This window comes from Solenopsis invicta, chromosome 15 (assembly GCF_016802725.1).
Source record: "Solenopsis invicta isolate M01_SB chromosome 15, UNIL_Sinv_3.0, whole genome shotgun sequence".
NCBI classification, from domain to species: domain Eukaryota; kingdom Metazoa; phylum Arthropoda; class Insecta; order Hymenoptera; family Formicidae; genus Solenopsis; species Solenopsis invicta.
The window spans coordinates 7,413,135-7,431,464 of NC_052678.1; the positions used below are offsets into that span (position 1 = coordinate 7,413,135).

Sequence of the window (18,330 nt, forward strand, 5' to 3'; positions counted from 1 at the left end):
CATTAAAGTATTATCTAGTAGCATTATAATTTGCTTAACATGTATTTAATACTCATAATACCGTTGTTTAATATTTATTACAAGTTTTTGTTTAGCACACATCATTTGTTATAATTATTTTCTCAAATTCTTGAGATGAATTTTCTTATTTATTAAAAAAAAATCTGCCACATTATTAAAGATATTTTATTACATTTAAATTTAATAATTAAAATTCAGAAAAATTTAATTCGATTCAATTCGACCTCACAAATATTTAATTCGCACAACTCTAATGTGATCTTAAAAAAATATAATATCCTAATTGAGTCGCTCCGGGAATTCTTGTCATAAAACTTCACAATGCGACAATGGATATTTCAAAGATGAAAATACTATTTTACGATGGTACGTGGAGCATATCTCGTCCCATTTTCATTTCCACGAGGTAAGATCGCGTTACGATCTTGCGCGCCGTAAATTGCGAGAGACGCGAATTAAACAGTTGCCCGTGTCGCGCGTGACGACGTAGCTTCTAATGTTTATCACGAGGATCGAATGATTCACCTGCCGTGTAACTTGCTAATAGTTAAAAATAATTTAATGACATTTTTATCACGCGACACGCGCGGCGATGAGCCACGTTAATAATGAGCGTTTGTAAGCTCGCGCGCTCGGTTGATTCACCGTGCTCTGTGAAAGGCTCCGGGGACTGGCCAGGCTCGGTTTTTCGCGAAGCTTTTAACCCCTTTAAGCTCCCACGTTTATGCAACGCTGATGATAAGCTTCGATGCCCGTAGCGACGACGCCACGCGAACGCAAAAGCTCAACTTCCGTCCGACACTAAATATTTTCTGGCTCGATGCAGCATAGTTGAGAAATGTGCGCGCATCATGGAACATGAATCAAACGCGTCCAACTCCAACTTCTGATATTTTTCAAACTCAATGCGAGTTTAAAAAAATATCGTTTTGAGTTACGGAAACATTTTCTGAAAATTGTACGATTATATTGCGTTCAGGGGTTGGTCGTATTTAAAATAACATTATTTAAAATATGTATTTGAAATAAAATAGTTATTTAGTATTTATTATTTTGAATAACTTCTCATGACCTATTTCTTATTTTAAATAACTCGTATCGATTAATTTTACCGACCTCTGGTTGCGTGACACTAAAGATAAGTTATTACAGAAATTATAACTGTGTAAAGTTACATAAATCGTACGTTCATCTTACGCTGTAATCAAGGATTGTCTCTTTATCTTTATCTCTCTCTCTCTCTCTCTCTCTCTCTCTCTTTCTCTTTCTCATATTCTGTCTTTCTCTTTTACGATGACGGACTTCTCTAAATACTCGACAAGATAACAGGACTTTCCATTAACGAGATTATGTTGGAGCTAATATGTCGCGATACGATCCTAGCGAGAGTCGAGTTTCATAGTTACACCGGGCGCGCGTGAAAGGGACGTAAGGCGATGATTAACGAGCGCGAATCATTTCGACGTCGGAGCTACTATCAATTTCGGTCACCGACGCCTACTTCCTGAAGGGACAGGAAGACCGAACGGATGTGCGTGGGTTTTCAGAATCGCGATGCCGGAACGCGATCGCGGATCGATAACGCGGGAAGGGTCCGCGTGTCCGTAGGTCGATGAATTTCTCGTTTAGAGAAAAATACGTTGTCCTTTATTGCCGCTTCCCAAATCGATAGATTATCGACGTACGGCTATATAGCGTGGAAAATTTCGCGTTATGCATGCAGCTTGCGTAAAGTAATTGAGACACTTGTGCGCCGTCGATGCAAATATCACCAATATACGAGTATATCTCCATTTTTGGCAGAAGTTTGAAATAATTTTTACGATGAATATTATATTCACCAGTGTTTGAAAGGGAATATGTTAAAGACCTCTCTCAGCAACTCCGATTAATCCAGTCGACTGATAAAGTCATCTCTGCAGTCATCACGATTTTTAACGAATGTGAGAAAACTGAAATTCTGTCTTTGCATGCTTATAATTTTGTAACTTATTTATGCGTGTCTTGAGAATTATTTATTCAACCGAATGATTTTTCGATAATTTTTATTTACATTAATTATCAGATATTATTTCTAATTTCTAATTCCGATTAATCTAGTCGACTGATTAACTCAGTTATTACGATTTTCAGTGTGAGAAAATTAGAATTCTTGTCTCTTTGCATGCTTATAATTTTATTATTTATTTATGTGTATCTTGAAAATTCTTTATTTTTAAGCGAATGTTTTTTTAATAATTTCCATTTATCTGATTAACAAATTACTTTTAATTTTACATTTTACTTCTAATTAACAAATTACTTCTAATTTTACAAGACACTGTACAAAAGGAATGTTAGATTATGGCATACAAGTACGTTGAAACCGCTGTTAGCACTTCTGCAAGTTCGTTGGCGATTAACTTAACCGGAGGTTGGTGAAAGTGGCCCTAAGTTAAACACACTGTATACATGTTGTTTTCGGCGCTTTCTCTACACACGTTGGGTCGTGATATTTCTGAATTAATTTGATTACTTTTACAAGTATTAAAAAATTCTTTAGTGACTTTCACACATATCTTAACGTTTTTAGAAAGTATTCGTATTGTTTATAAAAAAAATACATATAAGTGTTATAACTAATTACAGTGCTTTTAGTTTTTCATTGAAAAAAGATTCGCAGTTGCAGTACTAAATTGTCAATTTGTGTACACAGAGCGTTAAATATGAAAAATGCAAGCTTTACAGAGGAAATACATTTATCGCTTCCAGTGTAACATGAATTTTTTAATTAAATTTATCAAATGAGACAAAACGAGGAATGGAGGAATATTTGATATTCCAATACGTCAAAAAAATCTCTTTGTGTGTGAATTTCAACATATATTGTTTGACCACCACGAAGACCCAATGTTAAATGATTAATTTTATTATATTTGATTATTGATATTTATAAATTATTGATTTATTATTCATGCGATTCATAGGCATCTCATTAGTCGGCCAATGCCATTCATCATCAATGAATCAATAATGCGAGTCGAAGTGGAAAGTGAAATTATAGTGTAAATACACACACACACGCACGCATGCACGCACGCACGCAGTCAATGTTCATGTTCGCGTAAATATTCATGTAAATATTTGAATTACAATATTAGTCGTGGCTATTTTTCGACTTTTAATTTCGATGATTGTCGCGTAAGTAAATAAAAGTGAGTAATAAGTAAATTAAAAAAAACTGTTAGCAATCATGGGCATTTGACATACAGCTGTTATTGCGCAAGAATTATTCAAAATATCACAATTGGAATCTCGTTTTTTGCCAGCAGTTGCACCAATTTGATTCTTTTTAAATCTTCTTGAATTTTAGTTTCATGATGATCGTTTCGCTGTCTCTCTTAATATATAAAGTTTAATATATATTGTACATATATACATGTACAATTACAAGTCTCTTTTGTCATAAAATTTATTTATTATCCTTTTAAAAAAACTGTTCCCAAAAATCAGTAATTTTTCAGCATGGAGAAAGTATATAATCCCTTAAGAATAAATCTTAATATTCTTTAAAATGACACTATATATGTAAAAATAAGTTACAGCGTGTAATGGAGATAATAACAATAATCTAAATCTCAACATCGTGGCGCAACGCGATCTGATAAGCGTGGCGGAAAACGCGGCTGTCAGCATGTTAATATTCGCGAAGTTGTAACGGAAAAGTTTCGCGGGGGCTGCTGCTATACGGCGCCGTTTCCACGTCGGCGGAGCGCGCTGAAAGAATCGAGTGAAAATTTCCACGAGATAGCGACGCGATCAGTTATCGCGAACTTTTCATATGTAAGCGCGAGCTTTACGATAGGATTGCACGGCAGGCAGGCGCGGCTCGTGTGTAATCGCATTTTATAAAAATAGCGATCGTGTTTGCGTTCCCGCGACTAAAGAACTCCTACGCCACACCGGCCCGACCCGAATTAATGAGTTTTCCCGCGTGCGATCGATCGTAAACGGATGGCTGACTCCTCTTTCAGGAAAGTCGATAATTAAAAACCTGTCGCTTTGACGATGAAATCGAGGCCTCGCAGCTTTGCGGATTTTGCTCCTCTCCCGCTAGATCCGGCGTCTTTCGCGACGCGACTTCGCGACGGCCCCCCCGTCGCGTCGTTTCGCGATTCCCTCTTAGATATGATATCTTTACCATTACTGTTCGATCTCTTTACTGTTACTACGCGGTCGTTAACACGTTATCTGCTTTAGCGAGTTTTGTACATGTTTTGTCTCATCGTTTATGCCATCATCATTTTTATCGTAAGCTTATAATGATAAGATATATTAATGATTAAGTAGTTATATTTTTGTGGTTTAAATAGTACACTTTTTATCTTACGAAACGTATATTGTTAGCTATATATAGGTACGTATGCTATTTTTTTAATCCAATATTAAATAGTACTTATTTTTTATAAGCATTTTCTGCGAATTGCGAACGGTACTTGGGAAAATTGAAGTAAAAAATAGTAGAAATACTTATTTAAAGGATGTATCTATAAAAAAATACTATTTGAGATAAGTATTTTTTTTGTAATAAATATAAAAGAAAGTATTTAACAATTTATTTATTTCAAATAAGATATTCAATTTTAATAATATTAATTATGTCATGAATAAATTTCCTGTTTTTTTATTTATTTACTATTTTGTATTTACTATTTTTATTTACTATTTCTTAAGTGTACAAAATAGAAAATAGCATGATAAAATATGACAAAAATAAAAAAACCACGTATGTCATGAATATGTAAATAAACAGCAAAGAATTTATTTTAAAACATGTTTAGAGAAAAATGAGTAACATCTATATTCTTTTTTATTTTAGTCTTACTCTTCTTTCTTATACTTTTAAAAAATAGAAAATAAAGAAAACTTATTTATTTATGATAATAGATAAATAAGTTTTTCTTATTTTCTATTTTTTCCGCTCTAGTAGAAGTGACGTTTCACTATATGAGATTTAAAAAGTGCAATATTGTTAATGAGAATGTAATAATTAACAATAGATAGTAACTGGATGGATGTCTAGGAAAACTGCATACATTTTTATCAAAGCAATTAATATTTCAAAATATGAATATATTAATATCTTGTTTGAAGTAACGTATTGTTAAACATTTTTTCATATTTGCTACACAAAATACGTATTTCTGCAAATGGTCTCTTTTATAAATGCATCCTCTAAATAAATACTTTTATTGGACCTTTCAATTTTTTCCAAGCACTGGTCGCGAATGACCACCCAAGTGTTAACGAGCATTCGCATTGATCACGGCCATCAAATCGAGCATCGAGCTCTTATCGCGAAGCGACGGCATAAGTCTCATATCGGAAATCACTTCTATCCAAAAGCACGTTATGCTTGGCAAGAAGTTTAAAGTCTCTCAAAGCCGGGCATCTCCTCTTTCGTCGCGTCATAGGTATTTTGTAGTATCGCGATATACACGCGCGGCGATACGTGCGACGGCATAAAATCACCGGTTAAGACTCTGATGTAACTGTGCCAATTGTCATGTCTGCATTATGTTTAGCAGTATCTTTTTTTAGCCTCTTACTATTCCATCGCTTCCAGATGGAAATCCTATTACGCTTTATCTGAGACAGCTACGACAAACGTTTTGAGTAAGAGTCGATAGTATGAACTTATGCATCGGCGAGCACAAAGGCGCGTGAGACGTTTATTACGCGCCTCTGCATCTTTCTTAAGTCGCGAGGTAAATTTTGCAAGAAGCAGAAGTCACGCGCGTAGCGTAGTTTCCCAATGCGCGCTCGCCGATAATTCCGACTTTAAGATGGAAATATACGGTCTGGCTGTTATAACGGTCGAATATCGCATGCCGTAAATTATTCTTCTCCCGGCGCACGAAATACTGTTACAATGTTTTCCTACTGAAGTAGTTTTAAAGCCTGTACCTCGTCGCTTTTCATTTAGACACGTTTGTCTTGCATTACGCCGGGCTGACCCAGTTGTGTACGGTATTACTTTTTAATCGAAGTCTCCTCGGTCAATGCGGGAGCCGATCTTCGACGTCTCACGCCTCTTATCGCTTCCCGCGCGAGGCTTCAATTATGTAAAGCTCCATTAAAGAGAAAAGAGGGAAGAAAAGAAAGAGTTTAGAGACTTGTGAACACTCGTAAACGGAGTTAGCCACGAGAGCTATCCTTTGACAAACCTTTGGGAAATCAACCGGAAAATTTTCGTGACCGAAGAAGAAGAAGAAGAAGAAACGTGCGAGAGGAGAATCTTCTTTCCGCGTGTGAAAGTCTTCGAATTATCGGCGGTGACTCGCGAATCCCGTTCGACGCGGTGTTCATTGCCGAGGAGTTGACGCAAGATCGATCACGAGGAGGAGGCGGCCGATGACTCCGGCGGTCGCCTCTTCTTATTAGTCGTTCTTCTTCCCGTCCTTTCGATAATGGCTGTCTTCTGTCGTTCCTTCTCGATTTCACTCGCTCGCTCGCTCGCTGGAAACCGTGACGGGATTCCACGCGGTCCCGCGGAAGGAATCCCGCTATTGCTCAATTCGGACCGCCCGGTCCGATAATGTTACATTATTACGGCGCGACGGACGCGAGCTCCGGCTGTTACGACACTCTCTCGACGTCGCTCGCTCGCTCGACGAACGGGGAGGAAGATGCGAGATAGGGGGGAAAGTCATCCTCGCCGATGCAGCACGCGCTATAAACTGGATCGTGAGATAAACGAGACGCGATCCAACGAGAGATATCGCAGCTGTTGCTATTGAAGCGAGATGAAATGGGGCGGAGCAACGTGTACCTATTTGCTGCGAACGCTCTGCCGCGGCGTTTCGAGTTGTAGCAGTTACTTACGCGATATAAAAGCCCTGACGTTTATTTGCTTGGCATAATTCTACGCGTTAATTAAGTAATATTGTTCATTTTACGCATTAATGTAACTGTTGGATAACCTTGATGAAAAAAATCTCTTTCTCATCGTTTTTATACGAATTGCAACATTTTTTTCGGAAATACTCGAAAGGTCTGTATCTTCTCATAGAATTGTTCACACATGGTTCTGAAATTTTCTGAGATTTTTCTTAAAAGTAAAAAATACTTTTTACTTTAGATTTTATAACATTTTGTTATCAGAAATTGTAGAACAAAAAGTCTCATTTCATAATATGAACAATTCTGAAGAAAGATGTAAACTTTCCGAGTACTTCTGAAAAGTGTTTCAATTCGTATAAAAACTTTGAGAAAGTTATTAAATTATACAAAAATTTTGAAAAAAAAAATTTTCACCAGAGAATGTACATACATATATAATTTAAGAAAAGTTTACACTCACTTGATTTGACATAAAGAATTTGCTTTTAGATTGCTCAATTGGGTTTTCATAGAAAATTAAGCGAAGTAATCGAGACAGATTCGATAATGACTTAGTTTTTGCTTTCGATAACCCAAATTGATAGTTGCAAAGCAGATGCCAGTAGGCATGTCTACTTCTTGAGGCTAATTGAAATCGCGGCTAATGAGCGCATAGTAGGTGCACTCGCGTGTGTACGCTTAGAATTACAGAACATAACTCTCGAAGTAATTTATAGCCAGGTCCGTCATAATCAAAAGTCCCCTTCCACTCTCGTTTCAGGTGCTGCACGCAACCGGAGCCTCGGTCGACATCCTCCGGGGGACTATGAGCATGTCCTGATCGCCGAGCAGTCGTGGCCCGCTAAGGGATGGACGTGGACGCGGCGGCGGTTCGACGCCAGCGAAAGAATCACAGAGTCGAGCATCGATAACAACGACGGGAGGAGATTGTTGACATCGTCGCCCGGCGGGGATCCTTTCTAGACCTCTAGATCCTTCCCGCGGCTAGATCCTTCACGTCTCCTCGTCTCACCCCCCGCAACGGACCTGGAGGATGAGCATCGCAGCCATCGCCCGCAGGAACTGGGCGTTGCGCCTGTCGGTGGTGCTGAACGTGTGCGTGCTGCTGTACGTGTGCGCCCACATCGGCTCATCCGGACCCTGGATCGAGGAACCGCCGACCAACTGGGGGGCGGCGGCGCCACTCCAATCGGATACCTACAACGGCGGCGGCGGCGGAGCCTTAAACGACCTTGTGAATGGCACTCAGAAGGGCGCCGCGGCGCCATCGTCATCGTCGTCTTCCTCGTCGTCTGCCGCGGTCGTCGTCGGCGCCACCAATAATAATGCGGCTCCGACGAATAACGGCGGCGCCGGCCGTTCCGTCAGGATTAGCCTTGTCACCACGACGTCTCCCAACGAGGCCAAGGACGAGGCCCTCGACAAGCCGCAGGAGCACCCGCGTAATCAGACGGTATTCATTCCTCCTTTCGTCTTTCACCACCTTCTTCTCTCTTTCCTTTCTCTCTCGCTCTTTCTGTTTTCTGATCCCTCTTTGATTCCTGAGTGACTCCTGACGTTTAGATTAATCGTTGAGTTGCGGCTTGTGTTCAATTGCTATTGTGGCCTGTGACGATGGAAAGATGAAGATGTAATCGAAGATAAAGAAATGGAAGTCGGGAGATTTTACACGTCGTAATTAATTTGAATTAGTAGTAACGAGTATGGAAATGAGGATATTAATAAAGTATATTATGATCTTTTTGTACTTAAACTCGTAAAAAGAGGTAGGTATTCAAATTGCGTCGAGATGTTATAGAGGAATTCAGGCTTGTAGGCGATCGCCACCGCGCTATTCACGGTATTTCCGCCGCTTTCCATGCAAATTTCCCCCTCGAACGGCAATTAAACCGACTTTCTCTCTTTTTTCTCCCCCCGTCCAGGTGAGGAACGGCACGACGAGCAACGTTGCGCGCGAACCGATGAGCCTGAGGGAGGCCGTGCCCTGTAACGAGAAGTCGACCGAGCCGAGACGGGCGCAGCGCGGCGATTATTGGGTGCTGTACAATTACGTGCCGATGAGCATGGCGGTGAGATGCTGGGAGAGCGTGACATACACCACGCACGCCGACTACACGTTCCTCGACAATCTGGAGCCGCTGCTGGAGCGCTGGCGAGCGCCGATATCGATCGCCATGCACGCACCCGGCACCGACTTCCCGGCGACCCTCGACGCCATCAGGTACTCGAGGAACTGCGGCAGCCCCCTGGTCTCGCAGCTAGTGACCTTCCACGTCTTCTTCAGCAGTAAACACGTGCCAAAAATGGTAAATACTTGGATGGTCCAAAACTGTCTCCCGAACCCACGCCGGCTGCGTGTTTCCGAGGTCTCTCTCGAATTCCACCCACACCGCGAGTGCAAGGCATCTGGCGAATGTCGTAACTCGATATATGACGAATGAACGTTCCTGTTGACCACTTCAGCATGTGTCCTGAATGCTCCACGTGTTCACCGAATACTTCCCGGCTCCTGCATAGTCCTGAATTTAATCATTTTACAAGTATTGAGCGTGCTAATATGACATATTAACTTTAGACTCGTGATAAAGTGATATTAATGTTAAATTTGTTATTAACAATTTTTATAATTTACTATTAATTATCTTATAATTACATATTCGTAAAATTATAAGAATATGTATTTATATACACAATTTTGTGACATCATTAATTTTTTCGAGAATTAAATCTACAATACTATCACTTGTGTTAGAATAGAGAATAAATGTGAATATAAACATACATATCACTTAAATTTAATTTAAAAAAGATTAAAGATGTCACTTTTTTTATTATCGGATAAATCAGAATTTTTTCTTCATTATTTTTTTCTGCAATTGTCAGTTATTTCACATGAAAATCAACGCATTATTTGTCTATTAATATTGCCCTTAACGAGCAATATAATAAAGTAAATTAGAGATTCGATATCAGACGTTACGTTCTGCCGCGGTAATTTGTTTCTCGAACAGTGCGTGCACGAATCCACCTTCTGCATATGCAATTCGTCCGTGAGGAGTATTTATGTAGCTCGTACCACGAACTGGGATTGTTCGTTGCCGTTATTGCTGTCTATTTGTGTTGTAACGAGTACCTCGGATCTGGGGATACGCGTGCATCTGGATATCGTAAAATAGCCTGGTGGTTTCCGCGTGCGGTTTCGTTCGAGCGGGGAACGAAGCTCGCGTGGCTCGCGTTTCGCAAACGGGTCTTTAACGTAATCGCGATTACAATCGGAACTGCTTATCCTGCGTACATGAACATCCTGTCGTCCATCAGCATTACATTCCTTCCATCGAATCGCCTAAATATATATAACATTTGCTGTAGCGGGTCTCAAAATAACAATTGATGATAGTGATCATGCAAAACATAATACATAAAGTAGAAATATAAAAGATAAAAGTTGTTGCGTAATTAAATAATTTTGTGAAATTGTCAAGCTCTTACTTGAAGTTTTCTAATGTTTTCTCTTTAAATGCCTCTTTCGATCCTGTCTCAGATACCATCGTCAGAGAAGATCGCCTCCGACACTTACAATTGCTCGCTCGGGCCGCCGTGGGTGAACGTCAGCCTCGCGAAAATGTACAAGAACGAGAAGAAGCTGCTGTACCCGGTGAACGTGGGCCGCAACATAGCGCGCGAGTCCGCGCCCACCTTCTACGTGTTCCCCAGTGACATCGAGCTGTATCCCAGCCCGAACCTGCCCGTCACGTTCCTCGAGATGATCCGCAAGCGGGATCAGCCGGCTCTCTACAAGCCGAATCCCAAGGTCTTCGTGCTGTCCATCTTCGAGGTGGACGAGAAGAGCCAGCCGCCCAACAATAAGACGCGTCTGGTACGTTCGCCGAGTTCACGCATATGCGAACCGACCGGGGGCAATTAAGCGCGCGCGAAAGAGAGCGCGACGAGGCCGACTGTGTCGTGTCGTTAATAGCGCGAGGGTCGTCAGCGAATCAATGGAGCTTCCTTTGACCGTGGACCTTGATACGTAGAATTAGCGTCGCTATTGTCCCGGCCGCCCGGTGCGTACTGCACGGAACGGCACGGCACAATGCACCTTTTGTCGCGACGTATTCAGAACTAGCGCGGCCTAACAGAGAGCGATTGTAATCTCGACGCGCGTGTGTGTGTAATTCGGATCATCTGCGTAACATTTCTTTTATCCATTTTGTTCTTTTCCCCTTTTTGTACCGGAACGGAGGTGATGCGTCGAAGGTCAAACGTCACGTAGAGATCTGATGCACTTGGTAACTCATTTTCATCCTCACAAAACGTCACGCTAATCGAAGCGAATATTTTCGCGAATAGAAACAGATTTGTTTATGCAAAGCCTCGAAAAAACTCTTCACAAAGCTTTGTCTCGAAGAGTCGTGTTGTTTTACAGATACAAATGCTGAAAACGGGCACCGCCATACCTTTTCATAAGAAATTGTGTTCCGGCTGCCATAACGTACCGAAGAGTAAGGAGTGGCAGGAAGCACCGGAGACGGAGAATCTGCACGTGTTTCACGTTGGCAAGAGGACCGGCAGCTTCGTACACTGGGAGCCGATCTTTATCGGGACCAATAACGATCCTTTCTACGACGAGAGACTCAGTTGGGAGGGAAAGAGTGATAAAATGACGCAGGTAAACTTTCTGTTATTACCTGAAAACAGATTACAGTAAATTATTTTAAAAGAAATAAAAAATGTTATACCTATATATAACATTATTTAAAATAATAATTAAGTGTTAGTATTTCTCTTTAGCAATATAATTATGAAATGTACATGTTTAAAGAATTTTAAACAAAATTCTCGGTACCATCTTTTATATCATTCTATTGATAATTTCGCATATCGGAAGCTATCAAGTTATCATGCTCGTTTGCAGGGTTACGCGCTCTGCGTTCTCGATTACGACTTCCTCATTCTGGACAACGCCTTTTTGGTGCACCGGCCCGGCATCAAGATCTTCAAGAAAGATCCGCATCGCGACATGCTCACCGCCAAGACAAACGCGCTGATCAAGAAGATCATCATGCCGGAACTGAAGGTACTGTACGGCACGAGGAAGGGCTGCGCCGTGTAGCCCGTGGAGTCGCGGGCACAACGTCGCGTGCTCTACAGGTGCCCGTCATTACAATGGAATCGTCTGCGACCTTCTCTGTCCGCATCACCGTCGTCGAGTTTCGTCATGCGGCAAGAGATCGCCCGGATTCGCAGCGATCTGATGCTGCGATTCTCTCTCGGACCCCGGGATCGTGTTCACGTGCGCTCCGTGCGACCCCCTCGCGTGTGGGACCCGAGAAAAATTTGCTGCGATTCATAGTGGACACTTTCCCTTTCCTCTCTAATTACGCCAACTCAGCGGTGCCGAATAAACAAACGAATTATCACATAAGCATTCGATGAGTATAGAGTAACAATATCGTTTCACGGACGGCGCGGTGCTCGCGTGAGATAAGCGCGTACACTTCGCCATTGCGATTATCATCGATCATCGTTGCCATCACTCTTATCGTTAGCAGCGTGTCGGCACTAGTGTCTTACGGGAAACGTCGAGGCAAACGTGAAGAGATAGAGATTGCACGAAAGAAGTAATGTACGTCGCGACGCTCAAATATTCTCTCGGTGGTAATTCTTTAGCTTTCATAAAGGAATGCCTAGCGCATAAAGGAGTTGATACCATGTATTTTTCACTCGAATAAATCCTCTTAGCAAGTACGGTTGTATATAATGAAACGCGGTGCCTCATATACATCAGTATGTCTACAGGATTACTGCACATTCGGTGAAAGTTACGAACGAACGGTGCCAGTTCCGACGCGACTTCCTCGTAGATTGTGACCGTCATTATGATTGAAGCACTTATTCATTTGCAAATGCGATATCCGTAAAATATTGAATAACAGCAATCTACGTGAAGAATTTTATAGAGTTTTGTTACGAAATGCTCTCTCGTTTAGTAAAAATTTATTTGCTTTCTGATTCTCATTTCAGTAAACTTTCTCCAAGTACTCTTAAATTAATAGATGACACTATATCTCATTATTATTAAAATTGTAGCTCTTTGATTATCTGTTAAGTAATTACTGCTGTTGTTATTCTTCTTTCTTTCTTTTCCTTACGATATAGAAAAATATTTTTTTAGTCAATATATACTTGAATTTTGTATTTTGAACGAAAGATACGTTCCTTTTCCTCTCTTTTCTTTTCTTCGTGTAGTAATTTAACTCACGTTACATTTGGAACTTATACTAATATACTAGTCTATATTGACTGATAAACTTGAACTGAACTAAATATAATTGCATCTAGATAAACCAAACACACATGTTAAAAGTTCGCAATCCGAACTGTTCATCGTGCAAATATCGTTCTGACTATAGGCAACTTGAAACAAGAACTTAGCAAGAGCACAGAATTATTCATGAATGAAGGAAAAAAAATCACCGTCCAAGACTGAGGGATATTTGATATAAATTTTCTAGAACTCCTTCCGGCAAGAGTTAGCCCGATCGATGAGTCTTCAATTATTTGTCTTTGCGTTAGCATAACGTCATACTTTCGGACTCCATTCGAGTATTTCGTTTCGATCGTGATGGATATAATCGTGTGTTTTCAAGAAGGAAGCACACACAGAACAATGGAACTTGACCGAATCGGATTGCGAACGATTAGTTCAGTCAATACAGCTTGTTCGTCGCGCATTTACGATTAGAAGCTACACCGTAAATGTATTCTGAAGAAAAAAAAACATGAAAGAATCTTGCTTCATATAAATTCATTCTTATATCCTAAAAAAATAGTACGGTCACCGAGCTTCGGCGATCGCGCGAGCAAATGTAGTATTTCTAATTTTAAGTACTTTAAATGATACGTTTTACCATTTACTTACAGTATTGTTCTATACTTGCATACACAGGCGCCTGTCTAATGTAAAAAGAAGTATAACTGTATCAAAAACAACATGTTCTACAAGAAAGATTCTATCGTATACATAAGTCGTCATAAGTAGAATACATAAATAGAAGATAATTTTTCGCAAAATTTCAGAAGCTTTTTTAAGGTTTAATAGACTATGGATTTCACGTAATCTCAGTGGAAAATAGTTAGACATATGCCTTGCAACGTCGTAAAAAAATTTTAAAATGCTGCCATATAAAATGTCGGAAATTCATTTTTCAAATTTCAAGTCGATGATTCATCCATGATAATTTTATTGACGTAAAATACGATACAATTGAATTTCTTGTAGGGAAATAACATTATTACATATATGAGTCACAAACGCATAATGTAAATCATACTTTTCTATTGTCACCCCCGAGTAATATGACCAGCGATTGTACATACGATCTTTCGTAATTATTAAGACTTGAATAAGAATAGTTGAGTCAGTACGTAATAATACGAGAGAATGATTAGCTAGGGCGCTTCTAATCGATGCAAAAGATGCTGACTCATTTTTTTGTGATAATATTAGGGCACAAAGTAATTAATATTCCTGTAATCGTGCTTCGTCCGTTGTAAAAGTCATCCTTGAAATCTTGAATATTAAGTGATTTCTCGCATAATGAATAATAATCGTCGTATCGAGGATGTTAATTAGCTCTTCTGAGGAATATAATTCCCGGTATAATAATTAATTTCTTGGTGAGAAATAAATCTATTCACACATATAATTATATATGTGAAATATATTTAATTTAATCTACATATTAATCAAATTTATATGTAGATAAAATTTATTACTTTAAAAATGTATAAGTACATAACATCTTTTTGTTTGTATTTCTTTTATTCTTTTGTTTAAAACCAAAGGCTGTATCGAAGAGTTAATTAATGTTCTCTGAAAATTTATATACATATATATACCATGTAAATGTGACGCGTTCAGTCTATACGTCGCCGATAACGTTTTCTGTAAAGTATGGAGCTCGACTTACATCGTATAAGTTCCTTTTACCTCCTCGCCTTCTCTCTTAATTTATCGGGGCTGTGCAACCGCGCGTGTGTATATATTTATCACTCGTATATATGTATGTATGTAATATATATATTACAATTATATGGTCTTATTTCGAATTGCATTTTAAAATATCCATGTTTATTAAATTCGACTTCTTCGTCTCCAGTTGTCTTAGAGAAACAAAGGTAAATTTACGTAAATACTATTATAAAAGCACATCTCCATTTCGAAATAATATAATTGTAATACGTATATCTCTAATATAATGTGTATTCTGTGCCTTATATATATCGTCTCTTTCAGTCTCCTTGCATGCATGCGTGTGTCAAAAATGTGCGTGTACAAAAAGCTGCGTGAATGGCCGCGGAGACAAGCTAAAAAAAAAGCTGACTCAATACTATATATATAATTGATAATGCAAACGTAGGTATCGATTTATACATAATTGTAGCGAGAGATTTTTATATCCATTCCCGTAGAAAAAGTGTCGCGACGGGAGAGAGGACGGATCTTGTATGTGGAGTAAGAAATGCCCACACGTTTTTCTCCTGTTTCCCTTCCGTTTCTCTCTCTCTCTCTCTCTCTCTCTCTCTCTCTCTCTTGTATAATTCAATTCGACGAAAAGTCACGCCGCGCCAAAAGTAACTCAACACCGATCGCTAAGCTTTCTCGACCGAGCGTCTTTATGCAACAAGTACGAAACTGCGAGTGAGATTGGAGGTCGTCACGCAGATATTTTTCTTTTTTCTTTTTTCAAAGCGAATTACTATGCATTATTAGATACTTGTAACTAGTGTAAATACACGTGATTGTAAATAAGTGCTGTTTTGTCGGCCGTTTCATTCGAGAAAAAATACGTTCCGTCGACCACACTAAACAGTTCGAGTTGGAATGAAAAAAAAGAGAATCGAGAAACGTTGCATTATGTTCTTCTGTCAATATATATTTCGGATTTAATTATCTGCGAATATTACGTTTGATCATAATATCTGAGAGTATATTCAAAAGACGCGAGTACTTGGTAGAGATAAAGAGAGCGATATTTTGTTGCTGCCGCGCGATTCTACGGAAGGAATATTTCGCCACTCTGTACCTACGTTATGTAATTCAGGAATTATATTTCATCTAGAAATTTAATAGCCGAAACTATCGTATCGTAGATACATGGATTTCTCATCGGCTTTTCCTCTAACGATATAATAAGGTTTTCGTTGCGTGAGCGCTGAAGAAATCGCAGCTTTGCTTCGAACGCATGAGATGCGCAATAAGATGTACATACTTTGTAAGAGAAAAACGAAAACATACACATACACACAATCACACATAAATCTGATATATGTATATAGGCGTATTTTTTCAAGCGAAAGGAACGTTCGGTCGGAGGATTTATTTAGCATTTCCAAAAGGGGACGTGTTCATACGAGAGAGCCTCATCCCTGTTTTCTGTGAGCTTACGTTGAGATGTTTTTCCGAGAATAAAGGAAATCATCTCTCCGTTCGTACAGCTTCGAGCGTCGACGTGAAGTCGTATTTTATAAATTATGCATATTTAATTTATGAAAAATCTGAAATATAATAGTACACATACATACGTCGTGTTACTTTAAGGCGAAGTAAATCAAAGGGTCTCTGTCTATCTTCGCGAAATCGTCTCTCAGTTGTACAACTTATAGCATCATTAATTTATAAATTATGTATATTTAATTCATACAAAATCTGAAACATAATAATAATAATATATATATACATACGCATGTTGTGTTATTTTAAAGACGACACATCAAGAGACTATATCTATCTTCGCAAAATCGTCTACTAATTCGTATAATCTGAAATGTCAGCGTAAAGTCATTATTTTATTTAAATTATATGTACATTTAATTCCTGAAAATTCTGAAATATTATTTATGCACATGTCGCATTACTTTAAAAAAGCGAAGAAGGGCTATATGAATTTTAAATTTAACGTGATGGTCAAACTGAATATAGCTGCGAATAATCGTCAAGAATAATCACCAAATTTTAATCCACTTCCCCAAGATTCCTGTAATGATCAGCGTGTCTGATGCTACATATGTACATATGACTGCAACGATCGACGCGTGTCGTATTTTCCAGCGTTGTGCCTAGATAAATAAAGATAATTTATGAGCAGAATCAACACAAGTCAATTTCTTCCTGCCCAAATAAAAAATATGTAAAAATGAATAAAACAAAATCTTAAAAAGCGAGTACGTTTATTTATAAGGTTGTGCCAAGAAATTATGAATTAAATCTTTACTAAATAGATGAGTACTTAATATACTAAAACTATAGAAAAGATTAACAAGACTTCTACGCGAAGTAGAATCATCTATTTAGTAAGTCAAAGATTCTATTTATAAAACTCCATCTTGCGTAAGAATCTTATTCATCTTTCGGTATCTATATTTTTAGTATATTGTAGACTCATGTATTTAGATAAAAATTTGATTCATGAGACACTATTTTGCCCTTACACAAGGTATTATTGTGAAATAACATTTCATAAAATTATTGCTAAAATCTTTGTCTTTCTGAACTGAAAAGTATAAAACACATTAAATTTTAAAGCAGGTAACAGCCTGCTTTATAACAAAATTAATTCTTACTAAGTTTTCTTTTTTAGTATATGATTTCATAAATTTAGTAAGGCGAGATATCAACATTATTATATTTTAAATATAGTTATTTTATATATATATAAAATTTATGAGTCTATCGTACACTAAAAAAGAAAGTTATTGTTAGTAAAAATTAATTTTGTTCTAAAGCAGACATTTGTTGCCTGCTTTAATTTAACATGTTTTACACTTATCAGTTTAGTAAGGCGAAAGATTTTAGCAATAATTTTATGAAATGTATTGTTTTGTTCCACATGGGTTTGTGACTTAAATTAATTTTAATAAATTTGTCTTATAGGCCATTAACTTCAGTTTAATTTAGTTTAAAAAAATATTAAAATTCAATCCTAATTTTACATAATTCCAAATTTCTTTATACAAATAAAATAACAAAATTAAAGAGTACAAAGGATGATTTTATATTAATAATAAAAAAAGATTAAACGCGTTAAACTATTTTTTTAATGTAATATTAAATGTCAAATAAAAAGGTTTCCCTATTAAAACATGTTGCATGTGCCTCTCAAAGCTTCGAAAATTCATCAAAGTTATTAGGAAAGTAAAATAGGATAGGAGGAAGTAGGTAACATCGGAGAAATGGCACCGTCCGTCCGATTAAACAGCTCGAAAAATCGTCAGAGTTATTAGGAGTACAGAATTAGCGAGGAGGTTTACTGAATTTCTGGTTAAAATATCCCCACCCCAAAGGGAGAAGAGCTACGCGATAATTGGCTAAACCTACAATGATGGCTTCCGGCGCCAGCCAATCAGCGCGTTAGTACGTGAATG

General features: G+C 38.3%; 1 protein-coding gene and 1 long non-coding RNA gene across 5 annotated transcripts in view; one reads left to right on the top strand and one right to left on the bottom strand.

Moving 5' to 3' along the window:
- LOC105198384 (beta-1,4-glucuronyltransferase 1) overlaps positions 1 to 17,056 on the top strand; it is a 54,058-nt gene extending 37,002 nt beyond the window's left edge. For all 4 annotated transcript variants that reach the window (XM_026139044.2, XM_011165074.3, XM_039457806.1 and 1 more), the window contains exons 2-6: positions 7,664 to 8,356; positions 8,826 to 9,209; positions 10,445 to 10,780; positions 11,330 to 11,572; positions 11,819 to 17,056. In XM_026139044.2, coding sequence (XP_025994829.1) covers positions 7,937 to 8,356; positions 8,826 to 9,209; positions 10,445 to 10,780; positions 11,330 to 11,572; positions 11,819 to 12,016 — 1,581 coding nt within the window. In that variant the 5' untranslated portion in view covers positions 7,664 to 7,936 and the 3' untranslated portion in view covers positions 12,017 to 17,056. The remainder of the gene's footprint in view (positions 1 to 7,663; positions 8,357 to 8,825; positions 9,210 to 10,444; positions 10,781 to 11,329; positions 11,573 to 11,818) is intronic.
- LOC113004765 lies at positions 9,738 to 10,527 on the bottom strand. Its single transcript, XR_003269208.2, has 2 exons — positions 10,393 to 10,527; positions 9,738 to 10,246 (listed from the first exon to the last, which is right to left on the bottom strand). It is a non-coding gene; the product is annotated as an uncharacterized LOC113004765 (long non-coding RNA).
- Positions 17,057 to 18,330: the final 1,274 nt, after the last annotated feature.